Source organism: Benincasa hispida, chromosome 1 (assembly GCF_027475165.1).
Source record: "Benincasa hispida cultivar pf3 chromosome 1, pf3_genome.v1.1, whole genome shotgun sequence".
Classification (NCBI taxonomy): domain Eukaryota; kingdom Viridiplantae; phylum Streptophyta; class Magnoliopsida; order Cucurbitales; family Cucurbitaceae; genus Benincasa; species Benincasa hispida.
This window is the reverse complement of record NC_143478.1, coordinates 7,833,660-7,855,890: the sequence shown is the minus strand read 5'-3', so window position 1 is coordinate 7,855,890 and position 22,231 is coordinate 7,833,660. Positions and strand designations below refer to the sequence as shown.

At 34.0% G+C, this 22,231-nt stretch overlaps 2 protein-coding genes across 8 annotated transcripts; both read left to right on the top strand.

Annotated features, from left to right (window-relative positions):
- Nucleotides 1-3,337: 3,337 nt before the first annotated feature.
- AN (NAD(P)-binding Rossmann-fold superfamily protein) lies at nucleotides 3,338-9,944 on the top strand. Of its 3 annotated transcripts, XR_005481371.2 has the most exons (9): nucleotides 3,338-4,376; nucleotides 4,928-5,090; nucleotides 5,182-5,312; nucleotides 5,537-6,334; nucleotides 6,418-6,465; nucleotides 6,901-7,014; nucleotides 7,725-7,837; nucleotides 9,315-9,382; nucleotides 9,668-9,944. XR_005481371.2 is itself a non-coding variant. In XM_039029166.2 (8 exons), the coding sequence occupies exons 1-7, from the start codon at nucleotides 3,789-3,791 to the stop codon at nucleotides 7,794-7,796; spliced, it is 1,914 nt and encodes a 637-aa protein (XP_038885094.1). In that variant the 5' UTR covers nucleotides 3,338-3,788; the 3' UTR covers nucleotides 7,797-7,837; nucleotides 9,315-9,453. The 3 variants fall into 3 exon arrangements, 2 of the variants coding, with proteins under 2 accessions (XP_038885094.1, XP_038885085.1); XM_039029166.2 differs by lacking the exon at nucleotides 9,668-9,944 and having other exon boundaries at nucleotides 9,315-9,453; XM_039029157.2 differs by lacking the exons at nucleotides 9,315-9,382; nucleotides 9,668-9,944 and having other exon boundaries at nucleotides 7,725-8,060.
- Nucleotides 9,945-11,502: 1,558 nt separating this feature from the next.
- Nucleotides 11,503-16,900, top strand: LOC120075621 (Homeodomain-like superfamily protein). 5 transcript variants are annotated; one of them, XM_039029201.2, is made up of 11 exons: nucleotides 11,689-11,829; nucleotides 11,927-12,146; nucleotides 12,241-12,295; nucleotides 13,489-13,546; nucleotides 13,985-14,108; nucleotides 14,188-14,358; nucleotides 14,484-14,600; nucleotides 14,867-14,976; nucleotides 15,203-15,262; nucleotides 16,297-16,415; nucleotides 16,504-16,900. In XM_039029201.2, exons 2-10 carry the CDS (start codon nucleotides 12,050-12,052, stop codon nucleotides 16,402-16,404), a joined length of 900 nt encoding a protein of 299 aa, XP_038885129.1. In that variant the 5' UTR covers nucleotides 11,689-11,829; nucleotides 11,927-12,049; the 3' UTR covers nucleotides 16,405-16,415; nucleotides 16,504-16,900. The 5 variants fall into 5 exon arrangements, with proteins under 5 accessions (XP_038885120.1, XP_038885112.1, XP_038885129.1 ...); XM_039029184.2 differs by lacking the exon at nucleotides 12,241-12,295 and having other exon boundaries at nucleotides 11,683-11,829; XM_039029192.2 differs by lacking the exon at nucleotides 12,241-12,295 and having other exon boundaries at nucleotides 11,503-12,146.
- Nucleotides 16,901-22,231: the final 5,331 nt, after the last annotated feature.

Here is a 22,231-nt window from a genome sequence, read left to right as displayed (position 1 = left end):
GTCGACTTGGAACTTGAGGTTGCTCGGGTTCTTCTTGATATTACTGTGGTACCTCTGCAGGCGCTTCATAATATAAATATTCATTATGCTCTCAACGACCCCGACCATGTCCATGCACGTATGAAGACAAATGACTAGCCTCTGAGTCACAATGTCCTGAATCAAATGCTGGCATCATCATCATCAAACTAATATAATCAGTTTGACTCTGCGTCTGCATCATAGGGGGCAATTCTCCCACATTATGTGCAACCTCATCAAACTCATCCTCTTTCCGAACAGGTCCTCTACGTCTAGAAGCTGGTAGAGAAACAATAGGTATATCGTACATATAATGAATTTCCTCCATATAGCTAATTAGACAATATTTAAAATAAATTTAAATTAAAAATAATTAGATAATATTCATTTACCAGATGACCCACAACTGCTCCCGGACGAGTGACGTAGCGCCTTGTGATATTATTATACCAATGAATATATTCTAGAGTGACATCTGTGTCAAACTGTTCAAGATAAACCCTAACTGCAATAAACCTTGCACTATAGTGCCATCACACTACCAAATGTGCAACTTTTTCGAACCAATCTCCAGTCCTTAAGTCAATATCATGCAGTACGGGTTCAGTATTACAAGGCAATGGGATATTCTGTTGAAAACCGAATTGTCTCATCACCCTGTCAAGAAGATGCCACTCACCAATGTGAAAACATATGAGAGGACTCATCGTCTGCCATATGTTTTAATCACTTGTACAAAAATTAGCCAAAGTATGCACAATAATTTTGTATGGCTCCTAAATAACCTGAAACACAAAATATTATATTAGAGAATATTAAAGAAAAATACAATAAAAATGTGTATAAAATAATCAATTGGGTTTAGTGTAATGTACCTGTTCAGATGGAAGCAGATCAAACATGTATCTATACTGGCTGACTACATATGTGGCTATCCTAGTCGCACAAAATTTGTCTCTCCACCTAGAATTTTAAATTGATAATTTAGAATTTAAATTAACTAGATCGGTGATGTAAAAATTAAATTGAATTAAAACAACATACGGAGAACCGTAGGCTTATCCAACTAACTGATTGTCATTAACATGTTGTAGCTGTGGAGCCATTGTTGAAAATCGCTCCCAAGCCCATAGTTGCAAAAGTATGAGAGGCCCAGCTATCTCTCGAACCTCAAGTCTTGTTGCTTTGCATAGTTGTCTATACAACCATGCCAAACATGCTTCACCCCACGAATACCGCCCTGCATCATAGAGGTTAGCTAACAGTGACAGAAACATCAAGTGAACAAAATGATTTGATTTATCTGAAAATAAACTTCTACCCATCATTTGTAGTATATATGCTCGCACATATCTTATGACAGTTTCCTCGCCTGCATCATCTGTGAGCTCACGAATTTGTGTTCCTAACCATATTAAACTTAACCTCGATCATTTAATCTTGTCAGTAGGCGGGGTCACACCGAGGTACAGTTGACAAACTTTTAACCAGTCATCGTACATCACTCCGGTGACCGGCTCACCGTCAACAGGTAACCCCAACAACACTTCTATGTCTTGTAGAGTGATAGTGCACTCTCCAACAAACATATGGAATATATGCATCTTGGGTCTCCATCTCTCGATCAAGGCTGTGATAAGATGCCAGTCCAACTGAATAAATCCTAATTTGGCAATCCCATAGAATCCAGATGTACACAATAGCGGTAGTATTCGAGGGTGGAGTGAGATAGTGCGCTGGAGAACTGCCTCTCAACGGCTGCAAGATATTTCTCCAGTAGTACGATCTCGCCATACAACAGATAATTGATGAATGGACGGTCGTATAAAACATCGAGATCAATAGGTTCTGGGTTTAAAGCCATGACCTGAAAAAAAAAATTATTTCTCAATTAAAAAAATATTTGTTTCTCAATTAGAAGAATAATGTACAACTTAATTAGAAGAATAATGTACAACTTAATTAGAAGAATAATGTACAAGTTAATTAAAAGAATAATGTACAAGTTAATTAAAAGAATAATGTACAACTTTATAATAAAAAAATTGAATATACAATAAATTTATTTACTTTCCATAGAAATATATATATACACACACATGACCAATGAGAAAAAAAGCTAGTAATCATTAATGAAAAAATAACAACAATAACAGAATTTTGAATTGTAAGAGGGAGCGAGATTCTGAACGAGATTGAGGGTGAGATTGAGAGAGCGAGATGTTCAGAGACAGCGAGATTGAGAGCGAGATTGTAGGAGAGAGCGAGACGCATACATTCCATAGATGTTGGAGTTCCCATTCTACAATCTCGCTTTCAATCTCACTCTCACCTACAATCTCACTCTCAATCTCGCTCTCTCTTACAATATGCTTCACCCACTTATCTTCCTTGTCGAGGGTTGAAGTTTCGACTTATGTAAAACTAGCGAGATTTCCTATTCCTTGTATGTCAAAACTTCAACCCTTGACAACCCTAATTTATGTATTGTTTCCAAGTTTTTCTTTGTTTGTCGAGTTCTCAACGTTCGACCTCTACATTAGTCGAATCCTCAACCCTCGACTTCTAGCATCGAACTCCCAAAACAACAATATTTCTCTAATAAGTTTCAAAACAACAATATTTCTCTAATAAGTTTTGAAAACAATAATATTAATATTAAAGGTCTAGGTTAATGAAGTGTATTAATAAAAAAAGACACTAAGAAAGTTGTATATGTTTAATTAGAAAGATCAAATAAAAAGTAATTTCAATAAATAATTTTGATTATAAAAAACAATAAATAAACAATTATTATTATTGAAAATAATTTTTTATACTAACTAAATTTAATTAATCATAGTTTACTAATTAAATATATTTAAAATATTGTTAGATAATTAACTATTTATTTATGTAAAAAGTAATTGCACTCATTTAATAATTTTTTATTGTAAAAATAAGTTAAATAAATATTTTAATAGAATACTATTGATTTATTAAAATAGATATTTATATTGATTTATTAAAATAAATATTTATATTGATTTTATTAAATTAATATTAATTAATTACATTCAAAATAACATTATATATGAAATGAAAAATAGATGGAGTTGGGAAAATAGAAAATCAACCGTCTTGAAAGGAAATTTGTACGTGGGAATGAATATACCTTGGAATAACTTATTGCAAATGGTTGAAAACTATGTTTACATGAATTTTATTTGCATATATTAATTCATATGCATAAAATCCTATAACCAATCGATTTAAAAAATCTTAAATATAAATATGAGCATCTTTTAAATATAATAATAATAGAGGATTTGAACTCGATCACACAAGCTTTGAAAGGACCAATTAGATATAAACAAGCTCGTGAATTATATTTGTGAATTAACAAAAAGAAAAGAAATGATTATTGGGTTGAAAATTGAAATTACTATTTAGGTGACATAATATTGGGCTTGCAATAATTTGAAGGAAGGACATGATTGGAATAATGTGAAATCACGAGGGTATGTAATAACCTAGCGAAGGGCACAGATCTCACTGACCGAAAACATTTTTCCCCGCTCTGAAAAAACGACTCCTCGCCGGAAGGAAGAAGGAAACCTTCAATCACCAACTTCAACCCACTTCAAGAATACGAGTCCGGTGACAGAAATGTTGATTTCCCTTTAAGATTCCACCGGGATTACAGCCTGTGCCTCAAGTTCCGGCGTCAATACGAGCTCCGACGAGGAGGCGGCATCATTTCTGGAACTGGGACGTAGGCGGAGACGATGAGCAGAAATCTCAGATCCTCCGCCGCAATGTCTCATCGGAATAACCCTAAACCCCTCCCGTTGGTTGTTACTCTCAACTGCATCGAAGATTGTTCGCTGGAACAGGATTGTTTGGCCGGCGTTGCTGTGGTGGAGCATGTGCCGCTTAGTCGTTTGGCAGACGGGAAAATCGAGTCGGCTACGGCTGTGCTTCTTCATTCACTTGCTTACCTCCCGCGGGCTGCTCAGCGCCGGCTTCATCCTTGCCATCTCATCCTATGTCTCGGTTCTGCTGATCGCTCTGTCGATTCTGCTTTGGCTGCGGATCTCGGTCTCCGTCTGGTTCACGTTGATACTTCTCGAGCGGAGGAAATTGCCGACTCCGTCATGGCGCTTTTTCTTGGATTGCTTCGCCGTACTCATCTACTCTCTCGCCATACACTCTCGGCTTCGGGATGGCTCGGGTCTATCCAACCTCTTTGCCGTGGCATGAGACGCTGTCGAGGATTGGTTTTGGGGATAGTTGGTAGATCTTCTTCGGCTCGGGCTTTAGCTACGAGGAGCTTAGCCTTCAAGATTAGCGTGCTCTATTTTGATGTCAATGATGTAAGTTCCGTTGTTCTTTCATAATGGCTTAGGTTGCAATTGGCATAGGTTAACATTTAAGAGCATTTGGTTCAAAATGACGTGCTTCCATAGCTAGATATTAGTACTATCTTCGTTGGATCTGGTGGGAGGGTTATGTTGGTTAGGAATTGAATTGCAATTTAAAATCTGCAATCAGTTTAGTTCTTCGCTCTCCGCACCATGCTTTATATGATGCCAAGAAGCTGAGATCATGGACGCTGTTGGATATCCGTTTGATATAGCAAATTTTCTGATTCCCTGTCTTCTGGTGCACTAGATTTTGGGCCAATTAAAATTTTACGAGGATTTACCATTTGTTCTTAGACATTTAGACGAGCTGATTTTTTATTTTTCCAAGTTTTATCCATCTTGGGTAGCTTCATGAATGTGGAGTAGCAGGGCGCATGCTACCTGATAATGGGTAAATTCGTTATTCGCCCATTTGTTTGCGTTCACGTTGACTGGCAATAGCTTATTCTTTTTTGTTACTATCCGTATCATTTTTAAATGTTTTTGTTCTGAACTTAAAGGGAAAAGTGAGCAAGTCTACAGCAACATTTCCATCTGCTGCTCGAAGAATGGATACTCTTAATGATTTGCTTGCTGCAAGTGATCTTATATCACTTCACTGTGCCCTAACAAATGACACAGTTCAGATTATCAATGCTGAATGTCTGCAGCACATAAAGCCTGGTATATATTAATTTGCATGCATTTGGATTCATTATTGAAAGTTTTTTTTTCCTTATGCTTTCTGTTAATGGGAGATTATTGTGTTTTACAGGGGCATTTCTTGTTAATACTGGTAGCAGCCAATTATTGGATGATTGTGCTGTGAAGCAACTTCTGATTGACGGAACCTTGGCTGGCTGTGCTCTGGATGGTGCTGAAGGGCCACAGTGGATGGAAGCATGGGTATGTAACTTTTTCATATGGTTATATTATATTAATCAAAATGCTAGGATTTTTAGTATTTTGAATATTGTGATATTGTCTTGTAACTCGTTTTTTGGTGGCATACTTTACCTGTCCATGGTTCCAAAACTAGTAGAAATTTTAAGAAGAAACAAATAAGTCTTAAACTCTAGTTTGAAAGTTCAAAGGGTAAACAAATAAATTTATTCATAACTCTGATGCAGGTGAAAGAAATGCCAAATGTTTTGATACTTCCCCACAGTGCAGATTATAGTGAAGAAGTTTGGATGGAGATCAGGGAGAAATGCGTCTCCATATTACAAGCATTCTTTGTTGATGGGGTAGTTCCTGAGAATGCCATCTCTGATGAGGATGAGGATGAAAGTGAAGTTAGTGAGGTAAAAGAACAATCTGATGGTCGTGGTATAGAAGGCACCCTTCAGCTTGCTGTGGTTGAGCAGTTGGCTGATGATAACCATTTAAGTCCAGAGAGCTCCCAGAAGAAAGGGTTGAATCTCTCACCGGAGTCATCCAGTCAGCCCCACAGTTCCAGTTTGTCTCAAACTACTGTCACCAGGTCTGATGGAAGACGCAGTAGGTCCGGTAAGAAAGCCAAAAAAAGGCACACACGTCAAAAATCTCAACAGAAAGATGATTCTCACGCGTTAGAAAAGGAAAGTACCTCTCATCGAGAAGATGATACTGCTATGAGTAGCACAGATCAAGTATTAAGTTCAAGCTCTCGATTTGCTTCCCCTGATGAATCGAGAAACAGGAAAGTTCCTATGGAGTCTATGCAAGAATCTACCTCAGATCTATCACTTAAATCAAAAAAGAAATTAGTTAGGAAGTCTATTAGTCAGCTGAAAGACGGGTATATTGTTGCCATATATGCTAGAGATCGTCCTGCAGTCCATGTATCCCGGCAAAGAGTTAAAGGTGGTGGTTGGTTTCTTGATACCATGACTGATGTGACAAAAAGAGACCCCGCTGCACAGTTTCTGGTTGTTTTTAGAAACAAGGTTTGTTTAGGAACCTTTTCTTCATAGTTAGACTATAGTTGCTACCGGTTTGCTGGTTTAATCTTCTGATACTCTAATTTCAGGATACAATTGGTCTCCGATCTCTCTCTGCTGGTGGGAAGTTATTGCAGGTAAGAGTACAAGCTTGCCGTACCATATTGGGCTAGAACTCTCCATCTGTCATGCATACCTACCCCTTCCCCCCACAAACTCACAAATTTTATGGAGTTATTGATGATATTCAATTCTCATTAAGAGTGGAACATTTTGGCACAAAGAAGTAAACTAGCAGAGTTACTAACTAGGTTTGAAGATTTTGTATTTTGGTTATAAATCTTTAAGATTCCTCTTTCAGTGTGCATACCAATCGGATCTCTTTTTTGTAACCTTTATTGGTTCAAGGCGGCCGTCTTTTCAATGACTTTTTACTTCACCTTACCTTAACGAAACACTTTTTTTTTTTTTCAAAAACCTTTTGAGCAAAGGCCCATATAGTTGTGGTAAAATTGTTTTAATTTGCTATCTGCAGTAGATCTTAAGGTGTCATTTGATCTTTCATATTGCAGATAAATCGTAGAACGGAGTTTGTATTTGCTAGCCACAGTTTTGATGTTTGGGAGAGTTGGATGCTTGAAGGCTCTCTGGAAGAATGTAGGCTGGTCAATTGTAGAAACCCATTGGTACGTTATTTTCTTACTACTCTCTCAATTGCACACTATTATTTCTAATTCATGAATGTAAATTTATGTAAGTTATTTTCTTTTCTTTTCCCCCCTCTCCCTTCCCTCCCCAACAAAAAAAAAGAGGGTTTAGTCCTAAATTCCTGATGAAGATCACTCACATTTCCTCTTCGCTCTTTGGAGGAGTATAGTTCTCCAAGTCCTTATTTGGTATACTTGTTGTGGATGTGGACCATGTGGTTCTAACGCCTGATTTATCTTTTTAGTAAGACAAGGTCATTAGCATTTTCTATTTGTTGAATTGAAAAGTCACATCTTTTCATGTGTGAAAGTAGTAATACAAAATAGAATCCCTGTTTTTCTTATTTTGGTATATAAAATGGTTCAGCTTGTCGATCTTGCGACTATGAGATGGTTTGAATTAATGTTAAGGTTGGCTTAACTTTTAAAATAGGAAAAGTGTTTCTAGCTAACAAAAGTATTTTCAAATTAAATTTCAATTCTAAAAACATTTTCAAGTGCTTTGAAAGAATGTTTCCTTTATAAAAGTATTTTACTTAGAAGTACAATTCCTGAAAGCCGCCGTCTCAAACTCCTAAAAACCTGCTAGTGTTTCATTTGCAATATGTGATGTTAAACCTCCCTTTTATAGATGCATCCTATTTCTTCCACTAATCTCTATGTTATTGGTTGTTTAATGGAAATTGTAGGCACTTTTGGATGTGCGCATTGAAGTCCTTGCAACTGTAGGTGATGATGGAGTTACCCGCTGGCTAGATTAGAAGTATTCAAAATTTCCACCTCATTTGTCCACTAATTAAAGGTTTGCGTAACTTTGAAAGCTTAAAAAGTTGTAGAGCATTCTTTCCTTTCCTCGTTTTTGGTTACCTTATTCCTCTTTCGGTTGTTTGCCATCTTTAAGCAAAAAGGCCCCTTTCTTTACTATAGGCTTTGAAGTTGTTGGCTATTTACTCAGCCTGTGGATGAATGAGTGTACTCTGTAATCTATTTTAGAGCTTTAATGAGATTTGTTAAGATTGAATGCAGTTTCTCTCTTGAGTTGACTTGACCTTTAGTGTAAATCAATATCTTGCTTAATTATCAAGTCAAATATTGATGGTAGGTTAGCCTTTTAAAACAACTTTCGGCCTTTCAAGCACAAAATTAAAAAACATGTCCCATTAACCTTGCCAAATGCTAACTTAAACTTGAAGCTTGCATTCACAAACACAAATAATCTCCACCCAACTTCATTTTCCCCCTTTTGGGGAAGATGGGGATTGTTTAATTTTTAATCTTTAACTATTTCAATAGGATGTTATTTTTGTGAACAAAAGCTTCAAGACAGCATTAAAATTTTAATTTGAGGAAGTGCTCTTGAGTTCGCCTTTTCATTAAAAAGGCAAAGTTTTGTGGCAGGTTAGCTTTTTTGTCGTCATTTGAAGTATCTAGATCGAGAGGACTAACATGATTCTTAGTGAGATGGAGAGATCGAGCAAGGATGTCTTGAGAGGGGGTTAGGTTTAATGGCTCGTTATGGGCTTTGGTTTAGACTCTTTAATAATTATGATTTTGATTTGATTTTGTTGGATTGGAGTCTCTTTCTATAGATTTTTTGGGCTCTCTTTCTCTTTGTTTTTGCCGTGCCCTTGCATTTCTTTTATACTTTCTCAATAAAAGTTTGGTTTCTTATCTAAAAAAAAAAAGGAAAGAAAAAAATTGTCGGGGTTTAGTTGCACGAATGCTCCGAATGCCTGAATTCTGTTTTGAAAAGCAAAGGTGGGTTGTACCAAACTTAGCTAGAGTACATCCTGGTATTTTTGTAATCCTAGTATTTGGCATGCTCATCCTTTCCCAATAAATAATGTTAATGTCTACTTCTTATTAGTACGTGTCACTCATGTCTTTCTGCTTGCTTGTTTAAAGTAAGAGAATTCCTTTTTTGCATTCTAGATTAGAAAGTAGAGCAGGTTTTTTTGCTTTTATTGTAACACAGATTCCCAAAGTTAAGAAAAGAAAACCCGAGACGCAAATTAGACATCTTATTACCAAATTGACTTTTACATTTTATGAAAAAACTGCCAAGTTAGTTTAGCCATCTGTGTACTACAGACATTACTTGCCTCAGCACCAAATTTCTCTGCTTGTTCACTTTTGTTGGATTGTTTCCATGGGCTGTTGAGGCACATAATGAAACTTCATTGCTAATGATAGTGAAGAAAGAAAAAGGTTTACCGAATTTTGGAAACACAACATAACAGAACTAACAGTTTACTGTGTGTCCAAATTTATGTGCATAGAGACGGCTGGACCAGGCCAGAATGTTCTGATGCCATTTCCTTGCCTGCCGGCTATGGGCGACGCAGAGGTACTTTTCCATGTCACTTTCAAATGGATAGCCGATTCTTTTTGGTGCCCCATGCTTTGCCCTTAACTAACACTCCCCATTACGTTTGCATATTTTAATGCTTCTCCCTTTACCTTGGTTTTGTACATATTTTAAAAAATAAATATTTGAACTTCGACTTTTAGAAAAGAGAGTAGACTAATTATGCTAAGCTAGGCTTATTTTGGCACCGAAGTATGTTGGTTTTGAAGTATTTGTTGAAATAACTTGATTTTAATCAAGTTCTTTTTTTTTTTCTTTTTGTAGTTTGGAGGTGACTATTTTAGGTTTGTACATTTTCTGTTGTAACTAATTTGAATCTATGAAGTATGTGTATGGCTACATGGGATTTGTTGGTAGATTTGTTTACGGTCTCATGACAACGGGTTGAGGGTTAACTCATGCAAGGCAAGAGTTTGGCTAGCAAACTTAAAGAGTGATTAGGACAATGAATAGAGTTGTGAAGTTGTGGGTATATGGTGTAAGGATTTTTTTTTTAATCACACGGGACAAGTAGAGAATCAAACAATTTGTTTCGACTAGATAATTTTAAGATTCTTCATTATTTCTACCATCAAAAAGTTGTAAGATCCATGGTCTTTTTAGCAACCTAAAGGAATCAATTTGAAGGCAAAGCTATGAAACTCAATTTCATGAGTCTTGAAATATGTAATCAAGTATCGTCTTTGAATTAACGCTTCGTCCAATAAATAATAACTTGTTAATATTTGTAATAAACACACCCAAAATAGCCCAAAATTATATAATTTTTTAAAATTATTTCTAAAACAAAAATCATAGGAAATTGGACTTAGGACATAGAAATATTGGATTTTTATTTCTAAATTTATCGAGTTGTATCTATTTTTAACCTAAAATTCCAATTTCAGTAAATTGGACTTAGGACATAGATAAGGGTTGCAAATTTTACTCATGGTCTAATCACCACTAATTTTAACAAAAAGTAGCGTATAATCTTCATAAACAAATAAATGTCATTATTAAGTTTTGCCAAAAAAAAAATGGTTTATTTGAGTTGGGCATAGATTAATTATGGAATAACTCTATTTAAATTACCAATCTAAGTATGACTTTGGTGGTTTAGACATGCTATCATGGAGGTTTAAGTTTAACAAAATCCACAAATTCTACGTCTACAGTGTTTTCTAAATCCTATTAATTTTGCTTCCTGTTTAGTAACTATTTGATTTTTCATTTTTGTTTTTGAAAATTTAGTCTACTTCATTTATATTTTTTACCATGATTTATATATTTCTTAAGTACAATTGTTGAATTCTTAGTCAAATTTGAAAGTTTTTTTTTTTTTTTAGTTTTCAAAATTTGGCTTGGTCTTTAACCCTGGGTAAAAAATAAATAACAAAAGAAGAAATTTGAATGTAGAATAGTGTCCGAAAGCTTAATTTTTTCAAAAACAAAAAATAAAATGGTTACCAAATAGAGCTTTCGTTTTTTTTTTTTTGAAAATTAAGTCTATTTATTTCCCATTTCTTAGCTTGATTAGCATCTTTGCTAAGTACGGCGGTTGAATTCTTAATCAAATTTTAAAAACGAAAACAAATTTTCAAAAGCAACTTTTTTTAGTTTTCAATTTTTTGTTTGATTTTTTAAACGTCAATAAAAGTAGATAGCAAATGAAGAAATTGGGAAGTGGAAGTAGTGTTTATAGACTTAATTTAGAAGAAAAAAAAAATTATTACCAGGACTTCAGCGAACACATTAAAATACCTTTAGTTTGAAATTAAAATTGTCATGCTTACTTCTAAGTTTAGATGTAGTTGGCTGAAATGGATCATTTATGATGAAAATTTATATAAAGGCAAACTAAAGTATTAATGAAAAGAATATATATATTTTTTTAATTTTGAAGGTTTAAAAGTATTATTGAAATATTTAAAAGTCTAATGGATATTTTCTAAATAAAATATTAACCGTTTCATTCAAAGCTAAACGTAAGATTATTTTTTATTTATTTTTTATTATTTTTTTAAGTTGGTGAGTGTTATTGAATTTTTAAAATTTTGTAGATATATAATAAATTGAAAAAAAAAATATTAATAAAAGGTTGCTGATGTAATAATTAGCTACACTACAAGCGACCCAATTATAAAAAAGAGGAAATCCTCGCGTCCTCTCCACGTAACCATCAGTGCCCAACTGACAGAAGAACCACGTGGGATCAATCAAGGCGAAATCAGACTGCCACGTGTATGGCCTAAATCCAATATATTATATAAAGCACGTTACGAAGGGAGCAGAAAATTATAATATTATTGTATTCCCTCTCCCACTCAATTCCGAAAGTCGGTTTGTATTGTAAACCACATTTTCTACTGAAACCCAACTCCACCATACAAAAAACCGAAACCTCCAGACCCAAAATTTGGCGAATTCAATTCAAGAACACTGAGGTTTGATCTTCAACTAAGCATTTTCCTGAAGATTTCATGGTTTTTTTTTTGGTGTCTGTGAATCATAGTCCTCATTCTACTTGAGGATTTTGCTCAGATTCGATGAATATGAACCATTTTCCCGGCGTTGATTCTGTTCGACCTCCAATTGCTTCACTTAGAACTGCTACTCCACCTACTTCGACTTCTAATTCTGTTGCTGCCTTCCCGGTTTCGGAGGATGCGAGTAAGAAGATCCGAAAGCCTTATACAATTACCAAGTCGAGAGAGAGTTGGACGGAGCAGGAGCACGACAAGTTTCTTGAAGCTCTCCAATTGTGAGTACTGAGTGATGCCTTTTCCTTTCTCTGATTGGTGAATTCAAATGAGTTGTGTTTTTTTTTTTTTTTTTGGGCATCACTGTTTCTTTAGTAGAGAAAGTTTGTGGAAAGGCCGAGAGAAGTTGGAAGACGAATTTACTTTTTAGGTCAGTTTGTATTTTCTCTGTTGCTTTATTATTGAGCACAACTTTGAATATTTGAATACCTGGAATTCCGTGCATTGATCAGTGAGTTTTGCTTTTTATTCTCGGACGAGGAAACAGAGGATCTTTGCTGTCTTCTGAGCACTCTTAAATTGGCCAAATTAGACCCTGAGGTTCTTGAGTCTGAATCCCTGCTATATAGTTATCTTTGATTGGATTATCTTTCTTAGTTTATGTTAATCTATGTTTTTAAACAGAAGTCTTTAAGTCTTTCTTTAAACCGGTACACAGACGTTATTGAGGGAGGTTTGCGTCCTCTGTACGTATTAGTTAGCAACGATGTTCTAGTTTCGAGGGGCGCTCATTGACGTAGAATAATGTTTTCGCGCTGTAGTACTTGATTCGGGTCTGACCTTGTTTACCACAACCTTCCTGCCGGAGGTATGGCCAAATTATTTAAATTAACAGTGACGAGAAAGCAAGGGATTCTGTGATCGTGTTTCCGAAGCAGGTTAGAAGTCTGGGCTATAATCGCATGATCACCTTTTACACTTTTATATCCAATTGAGTGAACACCTTTTCCATGAAATCGATTTATTTATTAGTTTTTAACGGACTCATTTGTTAGTTTTCCCACTACCCTTTGAACCTTTTATCATCCCTCTCTCGCTTTCATCTCCCCTTCTTATAAGTTTGTGAAAAATTCATCCGAAAATCTTGGGGGAAATACTCTCTCTCTTTCTAAAATGTGGAAAGGCCACTATCCATCAAGGCATAGAAGGCCTCGATAACCACATCACAGGGTTTCAGTCCTTTGGATGATCAATGAACCAGGGGAATTTGATCCTCTGCATTTGAAATTGAAACCTCCAAATTTATTGTTGTTGGTAAGAAATTCTTGAGTGGGTGACATGGGAAAGTTTAATGTTAACAGAGCGGGAAAAAGTTGTGGCACCTGATAGAAAAGCCAGGTTGGTTTGATGGTGAGAAATTTGTAAATGAAGTGATTAGGTGGTTCTTTAACAATGTAGGCATTTTTGGAAAGTCGCCTTTACAGTGACTGCAAATTAGGATCTGGAGTCGATATCACCAATGCTAAACAAGTAGTTTATTTCTTTGAGATCTTGGTTTGACCGTTGCTTCTTTTATAATTATTTCTGAATTTTATTTATATATTTTTGCTCTTTTCCTTACAGATTTGATCGTGACTGGAAGAAGATAGAAGCGTTTGTTGGCTCAAAAACAGTTATCCAGGTGATTTCTTGGTGATATGAACTTTCATCTCTCTGCACCAATGTTATGGAGTTCTGTTTAACAGTGTCATTGTAATAGAGCCCCCCTCCCCGCCTTACTTTCTTCTTCCTCTTTTTCTTCTTTTGGGTGAACTGGGATCAAGGAGGAATGTTCAATATCTGGTGGACCTGGTCCTTAAAATTATTGTGTGGTGTTTATATGATATATTCTTAGGGCCTAAGATTTCGATTTATTTTATTGACTTTGTACCAGTCCTTGAGATTCCAAAAATTTAGTGCTTGTGATGATTGGATTGTTACCACATTCTATAAATGAAGGTTTGGGCATAACACTTAGTGTATCATGTATTTTATACATAATTGGTAATCAAATTTATTTCTGCTAATTTTACTGAAGAAATTTTCTGCAAATCTTACCTGCAAGTTCTATCCTTGGCAGATTCGCAGTCATGCTCAAAAATATTTTCTAAAGATTCAAAAAAGTGGGAAAAGCGAGCATGTACCTCCTCCTCGACCAAAGAAGAAAGCATCTCATCCGTACCCACAAAAAGCTCCTAAGAATGGTCAGTATATTTTTTCTTTAGCGAGTTAATCTATAATGTAAAAACCATTTGGGATAATGTATATTTCCGATGGTTCCAGCGGCCACTCAGAGTCCTGGGATGTATCAGCCCTTGTCTTCTCCATGCGAACCAAGATATATTTACATTCCAGACTCAACAGCAGCGTTTGGACTTCCCAGTCCCAATGCTACTCTTTCTTCTTGGAACTGTAGCCCTGTGCCGACTATTGATGTTTCACAAGTACCCAAAGGTTCCAGGCTCCAGCCATCGATTTTCCCTTTAACTGTCAAAGATTTTTCTTTCCTTTTTGGCTTTCTTCCATACTATGGCGCCACTTCTTCATATTATCTTTGAAACTGACGATGTTGTTTTTAGATGGTGTAAAACCAGGTGGACCAACGTCGGCACATAGTAGCAGTAGTGAGAGCACTCCACGGACATGGAAAATTGGAGAAATTTCCGATCAAGGAGTTCAGAGCATGCGAAACAGAGGTATTTCTGAAAAGATCATTCCATTGATATGTAAAAAAATTTACAAATAATGCCACAAGAATGTGATATCCTACACGAGCCTTGCAGCCTGGGAGTTCTGAAAATTGGTTTTCCAAATGGCTGTAATATCCAAACTATTATTACTGTTATTGAACTCTTTGGTCCAATACTACCAACTCAGCACATTATTTGAACCTTTTATTTTGCTGGCTTTCTATATTTTCACATGTGCACTTATTAACATCATTTTCTTTGCTTCACTTCAGTAATGCCAGACTTTGCTCAAGTTTACAGCTTCATCGGCAGTGTATTTGATCCCACTGTGTCGGGTCATCTTCAGAGACTAAGGAAGATGGACCCAATAAATTTAGAGACGGTATACACTCTATAATTTTAACATCTAGTACATCATTGATTGACTATCATGCATTGGTATTCATTTCTCTTTAAAAACAAAAAACAAAAAAATTAATGCATCGGTAGCAGTGAGGATAAATATGTAGCAGCAGTCTTATTTTCTATATCTAAATTTCCGTGTTATTATTCTCTTTACTAGTAAAAATACTTCAGTTATGTGCTGAAAATATGTTTGTTTCTTCCAGACACTGCTTTTAATGCAAAATCTTGCCGTCAACTTGATCAGTCCAGAATTTGAAAACCACGTAAGTTCACTCGGTGATTTCTTTTCGTCTATAGTCTTATAGCGCATATTGACTCGGGTTTCGAGATTCTTGAGGTTCAACCGTATATTGTAGCCTAATAAGTTGGACTTCAAACTTGTTATGGGTTCTATACTTCTACTGTGTTTCACCAACACACTACCATTTTCTATGCCCCCACCCCATCTAGTCTGACCTTAGATCTAATTAGCTTAGTCATCACTCAATTACATTAGTTTGTCAGAGGATCAATGATAATCTCAAGCAAACAATTTGATAGGAAAGTATAAATAACTTGGGTTGGGAACCCTAAGAGGATTGACATCAGGTCAGTTTTATCAGTTCCTCCATCAAACCCTGAACAGATTGGATATGCTTGGTTTCAAATGAGGCAATCAAATTGCCAAACTTTAACAGCAAGTAGGTGAAGAAATCGATTTGAAACGGGAAATTGTTGATTCATATAATCTATTTTAATTGGAATAGTTTTGTGTTTGTTTTCATTTGGAGAGACATGGATATAATAGTTGAATTTCATTTTCCTTTTGGCATGTCACATGGGTATCTAAGTCTAAAGCAGAGATTATGTATAACATTTTCCAGTAGTCAATGGTAGTACTACAATAACTGATATCCAGTGGGCTTGAAGCCGAGATGGACATGCCTCTCTATCTAAATAGTGTTGCTATGAAGCACTTGAAATTACAATATTTGTTTCTGCTTAACTTCCAAATAAATTATAAATCTGGGTAGCATTTGTGATATAATTGTGAGGTGATTTTTTGATTATGAGTGCTTCAATTTTAATGCAATAGCTGCGTACCAGTCCTCTACATATTCTTGTTAATTAACAATATGTTGGACCCCTAAGATTGTTATGGGGTTTTAATTTTTAACTGACCGAAAAAAATGAAAAAATTTCATACTCATCTATTATTAACTTCTTCTTTTTTTTTTTTTTTTTTTTTCCTTTTCATTTATATGATTTGGTTCATAAAACTGGATATACTGATTTTTTCTAATTGAATTTAATGCAGAGAAGACTGATTTCATCATATGATGAGGACATGAAGAAGGCCAAAGCTGGTAGCTTCTTTAACAATCTACACAATGTCAGATCAGACAATACTATTCTATCTGCTTAGAAAATAATAAGGTACATACAAGTCTTACGCATTTGGAGCATTGTTCATATTTACTTTCATTTCGAGCGGCGCTAACTGATCAAAATCTGATGATATCAGGTGAACTAGAAGTCAGGTTTGGAAGTTGATATTGTCGCAATATATGTTCAATACATCATGTGGCCATATGTTGAGCTAGTCGTGCTGGTGGCCGTTCTCGAATGTATCCTTTGTAAATGGTAGGAAGTACTTGATCATAAAGGCAATGTAGATAGGGTGATTTTACTCTCTGCTTTGTTCCCTGCGGATCGAGATCGTGTATAGAGGTTTGAGTACATATAGGGAGTTTCATTTGTATTTGAGTTTGTAATATTAGTTGGTGTATTGTATATCTATAATGAACAAGACCATAATCTCCATAAGGTTGGATCATAAAGTGATCTTATTCGTGAAATTGTTTTGTGAACTTCCTTTAAATTTGTTTCAATGTTTATATATAGTGTCGACTTGCGACCAATTCAAGGCCCTTTACATATTATTAGCTTTGATTGTTTTTGTTTTGTTCTAATAATGAATGATTATTGTGATGTAGATTGTCCAACTGCCTGAGCTGAAGAAGCAAATGCTAATTTTAATGTTATATTGTGTTATAAACTCACTTCATATTTTTAGAAAATATAATCTGTATTATGCAAGTATTTTAAATTATATAATATTACATATAATAATATATAATTTTTTTAACAAATTTATAATTTATTAGGTATTGTCAACAAGATATTAGTGAGTACTAATTAAATGTGTACTATTGAACATATTTTAAACTATAGTTTAAATTAGAATCTATTATGAATATTATAATAAAAAATAGATGCACATTGTTTAGTGTCTTAAATGTCACATGTTATCATTTATGTTGTCTATATATTATATAGTTATTTATGCTTAGTGTCCATGTAAGTCCACATCTTATTTGCCACTTTGCTAATATATAGTGGAATTTGGTGGATCTTAAGAATACATCTACATTGTTGAGAATTTTACTCTACCAATTTTCATATTATTCAATTTCATGATTTTGATTATTTTATGTTTTAGTTATTTTAGTTTTTATTTATTTGTTATTATTATTATATAAAAATATTATTATATTATATTTTTCATATCCATATTTCCATTGTGCTCCTTAATTTTCATAACACGTTATCAGCACGAGCTTATGTCGTTTTTCCCACTAAGGGTGGGTCTTAAAGAAACATGGATCATTTTTAAATGTTGGATGTTTAAAAAATGAGTATATAAAATATATGTTTGGTAGACACTGCAACTATACATATAATACTTACAAATAAAAAATATTTTTCAAAATTGACAATGTTGAAAGCATAAATAAATACAATATCGGGTTATGAAAACTTGATCGAAGATTTTGCAAAGGAAAATATTATTTTACTTAGACATTGTTTTTTAGTCAATCAAAGAGAAATCTTCTAAGTTTTAAAGATATACATTGCAATGGTTATCATATTGGACAGTAAGAATAATGTGTAATATTTATATATCATATCCACTGTCTCAAATGAAATATATGCAACAATGAACCTGAAGTTTATGAATCTAGACATATTTACAATTTGGCATGACCAATTGGGTCATCCAGGATCTATAATGATAAGGAGAATTATTGAAAATTCAAATGGACACCTGTTAAAGAACCAAAATTTCTTCAACCTAATGAATTATCATGTGATGCTTACTCTCAAGGAAAATTGATAATTAGACCATCATCATCTAAAGTGGGGACTGAGTCACCCACATTGGATTCATGGTGACATACGTGAACCCATTGACCCACCAAGTGGACCATTTAGATATTTTATGGTATTGATAGATGCATCCAGCAAATGGTCACACTTATACTTATTATCAAGCCGAAACCTTGCATTTGCAAGATTACTTGCTCAAATAATTAAGTTAAGAGCACAATTTCTTGATTATATAATTAAGACCATTCATCTTGATAATGTTGGTGAATTTACATCCCAAGCTTTTGATAGTTATTGTATGTTAATTGGGATAAGTGTTGAACATCCTGTAGCTCATGTTCATACACAAAATGATTTAGTAGAATCATTTATAAAACGTTTGCAGATAATTACAAGACCATTAATTATGAGAGCTAAGCTTTTGGGACATGCTATTTTGCATGCAGCGTCACTTGTACGCATTAGACCAGTAGCTTATCATAAGTACTCGTCATTACAATTAGCTTATGGTCATAAGTCAAATATTTTTCATCTGAGAATTTTTGGATGTGCAGTATATGTTCCAATTGCTCCACCACAACGCACTAAGATGGGTCCTCAAAGAAGGTTATGAATGTATGTTGGATATGATTCCCCATCAATTATTAAATATCTTAAGCCCTGACGGGTGATGTATTTAATTTGTTGATTGTCATTTTAATGAGACAATTTTTCCAACATTGGGGGGGGGGGGGGGGGGGGGGGAATTAAGAAGTTTGAAAAAGAAATTACATGGAATGCATCGTTATTGTCTCATTTAGATCCTCGTACAGATCAATGTGAACTTGAAGTTCAGAAAATAATTCATTTGCAAAATATAGCGAATCAGTTACCAGATGCATTTATAGATGCAAAGAAAGTAACTAAGTTACATATTCCAACTGCAAATGTTCCATAAAAAAATGATATTCCAACACAACAAATTGTCACCAATGAGTCTGAAACATGCCAGCGTAGTAGACCATTAGGTTCGAAAGATAAAAATCCTCGAAAAGAAAAATAATTAATAATGAAAAAGACTTGGTTGAGAATGTAAATTCCCATAAAGAAATTCTCGACATGACTAGTGAGGAAGGTGAAATACTTAAAGATAATAATGAGATTTCAATAAACTATGTCATGATAGGAAAAAGATGGAATCAAACTAATGTAAATATTGACAACATTTTTGCGTATAATGTTGCTCTTGATATTATATCTGAAAATGAGGATTCTGAACCAAAATCTATTGAAGAATGTCGACATAAAAAAGATTGGCTTCAGTGAAAAGAGACAAAATTAAACTCACTTTCAAAACATCAGGTTTTTGGACCTGTAGTCCGAACACCAGAAGGTGTTAAACCTGTGAGATACAAATGGGTACTTGTGAGGAAAAGAAATGAAAATAATGAGGTCACAAGATATAAAGCAAGACTAGTTACACACGATTTTTCATAAAGATTTGGTATTGATTTTGAGAAGATGTATTCTCCTATGGTGGATGCAATTACATTAAGATATTTAATTAACTTGACTATGTATAAAAGTTTGGATATGCATCTTATGGATGTAGTCACAACATATTTATATGGATCGCTTGATAATAATATTTATATGAGAATTTCAGAATAATTTAAGGTACCTGAAACATATACATCAAATTCCCGAGAATGGTATTCAATAAAGTTACAAAAATCACTATATAGATTGAAACAATAAGGACGGATGTGGTACAATCGCTTGAGAGGATATTTATTGAAAGAAGAATATCAAAATAATCCAATATGTCCGTGTGTTTTTATAAGGAAATCAAAATCATGATTTGCTATTATAACTATATATGTTGATAACTTGAATATAATTGAAACTCCTGAAGAGTTTTCAAAGGCAATAGAATATCTTAAGAAAGAATTTGAGATGAAAGATCTCGGAAAAACAAAATTTTACCTTGGTTTGCAAATTGAGTATTTAACATATGAAATATATATTCATCAATCGACTTATACAGGAAAAATGTTGAAAAGATTTTATGTGGACAAAGTACATCCATTAAATATTCCAATGGAAGTCCGTTCATTGGATATAAAGAAAGATATATTTCGACTTTGAGAAGATAATGAAGAACTTCTTGGTCTTGAAGTACCATATTTTAGTGTAATTGGTGCACTTATGTATCTTGCTAATAATACAAGACCAGATATTGCATTTTCAGTAAATTTATTAGCTAGATATAGTTCTTCTCTTACAAAAAGCAATTTGAACGGAATTAAGTATATACTCTGTTATCTCCGAGGAACAATCGATATGGGGTTTGTTTTATTCAAATAAATCAAATTTTGATCTAGTTGGTTATATAGATTCTGGATATTTATCTGATCCACACAAAACTAGATCTCAAACAGGTTATCTGTTCACATGTGAAGGAACTGTTATATCATGGCGATCGGTAAAACAGACTATAACGGCCACTTCCTCAAATCATGCTGAAATTCTTGCAATTTACGAGGCTAGTAGAGAATGTATATGGCTAAGGTCAATAACTCAGCACATTCGTGAAACGTGTGACTTGTCTTCTAATAAAAATCTTCCAACAATATTATACGAAGACAACATAACGTGCATAGCTCAAATCAAAGGAGATAGAACAAAACATACTCTTTTCTACACTCATGATCTTGAAAAAAATGGCAACATCACTGTATAACAAATTTATTCGGAGGATAACCTAGCAGACTTATTTACAAAGACATTACCAACCGCAACTTTTGAAACATAGGTGCACAATATTGGAATGCGGCGACTCAGAGATCTTAAGTAATGTTTTCATGAGGGTGAGTAAATATATTGTATTTTTTTAGGAGTATGTATTATATGAAATATATACTCTTTTTCCTTCACTAAGTTTTTCCCATTGGGTTTTTCCTAGTAAGGTGTCCCAAAGGCCATGTGTCATGTCATGTTTAGTGTCCATGTAAATCTAATTTTGCCTATAGCATTTTGTGGATCTTAAGAACACACCTACATTAATTCCACTTTCATTAATTTCTATATTATCCAATTTCATGATTTTGGTTATTTTATTTTATAATTTTAGTTTTTATTTATTTATTATTAGTAGATAAAAATATTATTATATTATATTTTTCAAATCCGTATTCCCGATGTGCTCCTCAATTTTCATAATAGAATCTAATTTTTGAATCTACCATCAAATATATATTTAAAAATATGAAATTTAATTCTATTTTCATTAAATTCTTTGTTTTCAAATTCTTTACCAAAGAGGACTATCCTAATCGTCATACACGCGCTTTAACATTGTGGATATTTTTTGAACTTTGGTTGAAGACAATATTGGAACTCTATAAAGAATAAAAGTAAAAGATATAGACTATCCTAATCCAGAATATTATAAAGAGTGAAGGTATAGTTAAAGATATTGTACTATATATATATTATTTTTAAAATAGTAAATAATTGAACAGTTTGAACCCCATCTTGAAAGGAATAAATTAGATGTAAATAAGGCAAGTTTCGTCAAATTCAAAATTTAAATTTTAATGTAAAATTCAATTCAATTAGTAAAAAGTCACACTTTGCATTGGGAAAGAAGGATAATTAACATTTTTAATATACAAACTCAAGTTGAAAATTTTTATTATTAATGGTTATTACTATACTTGTAAACTCCACGCTCTCTTTTTCCTTAAAAACACTTCAATGGAGGATCCCAATCCAGAATATAAAGTAGAAAAAGGAATTAATCACGCCAGCCAAATTTTAGCAAAGATGAACTTTATTTCTTCACCTTTGCCTCAAGAGACAACAGAATAGTTCCATTAGTAAAAATGGATCCATATAGCAAACAAATCTATTTCTTAAAATGGCCAAACACTGCACTTTTTCCTTCACCTACTGATTTCACTTAGGTTACTTAGGATTTTGTTTATACCTACGGATTGATCAAAAACAATTCTTGAAAGAGGTATTCAATTTTAGGGATGAATCGAATGAGTTAGAAACCGTTAGGGAAATAAGCAAAAGACAAATCAACAAAACAGCCA

Bases quoted from the DNA above. Each gene is read 5' to 3' on its own strand.
- LOC120075621 (XM_039029192.2), top strand. From the start codon at position 11,932: ATGAATATGAACCATTTTCCCGGCGTTGATTCTGTTCGACCTCCAATT. The intron at 12,147-13,488 runs GTGAGTACTGAG...TTTTCCTTACAG, and splicing joins TTTCTTGAAGCTCTCCAATT to ATTTGATCGTGACTGGAAGA. The intron at 14,601-14,866 runs GTATTTCTGAAA...GCTTCACTTCAG, and splicing joins TCAGAGCATGCGAAACAGAG to TAATGCCAGACTTTGCTCAA.
- AN (XM_039029166.2), top strand. From the start codon at position 3,789: ATGAGCAGAAATCTCAGATCCTCCGCCGCAATGTCTCATCGGAATAAC. The intron at 4,377-4,927 runs GTAAGTTCCGTT...CTGAACTTAAAG, and splicing joins TCTATTTTGATGTCAATGAT to GGAAAAGTGAGCAAGTCTAC. The intron at 6,466-6,900 runs GTAAGAGTACAA...TTCATATTGCAG, and splicing joins CTGGTGGGAAGTTATTGCAG to ATAAATCGTAGAACGGAGTT.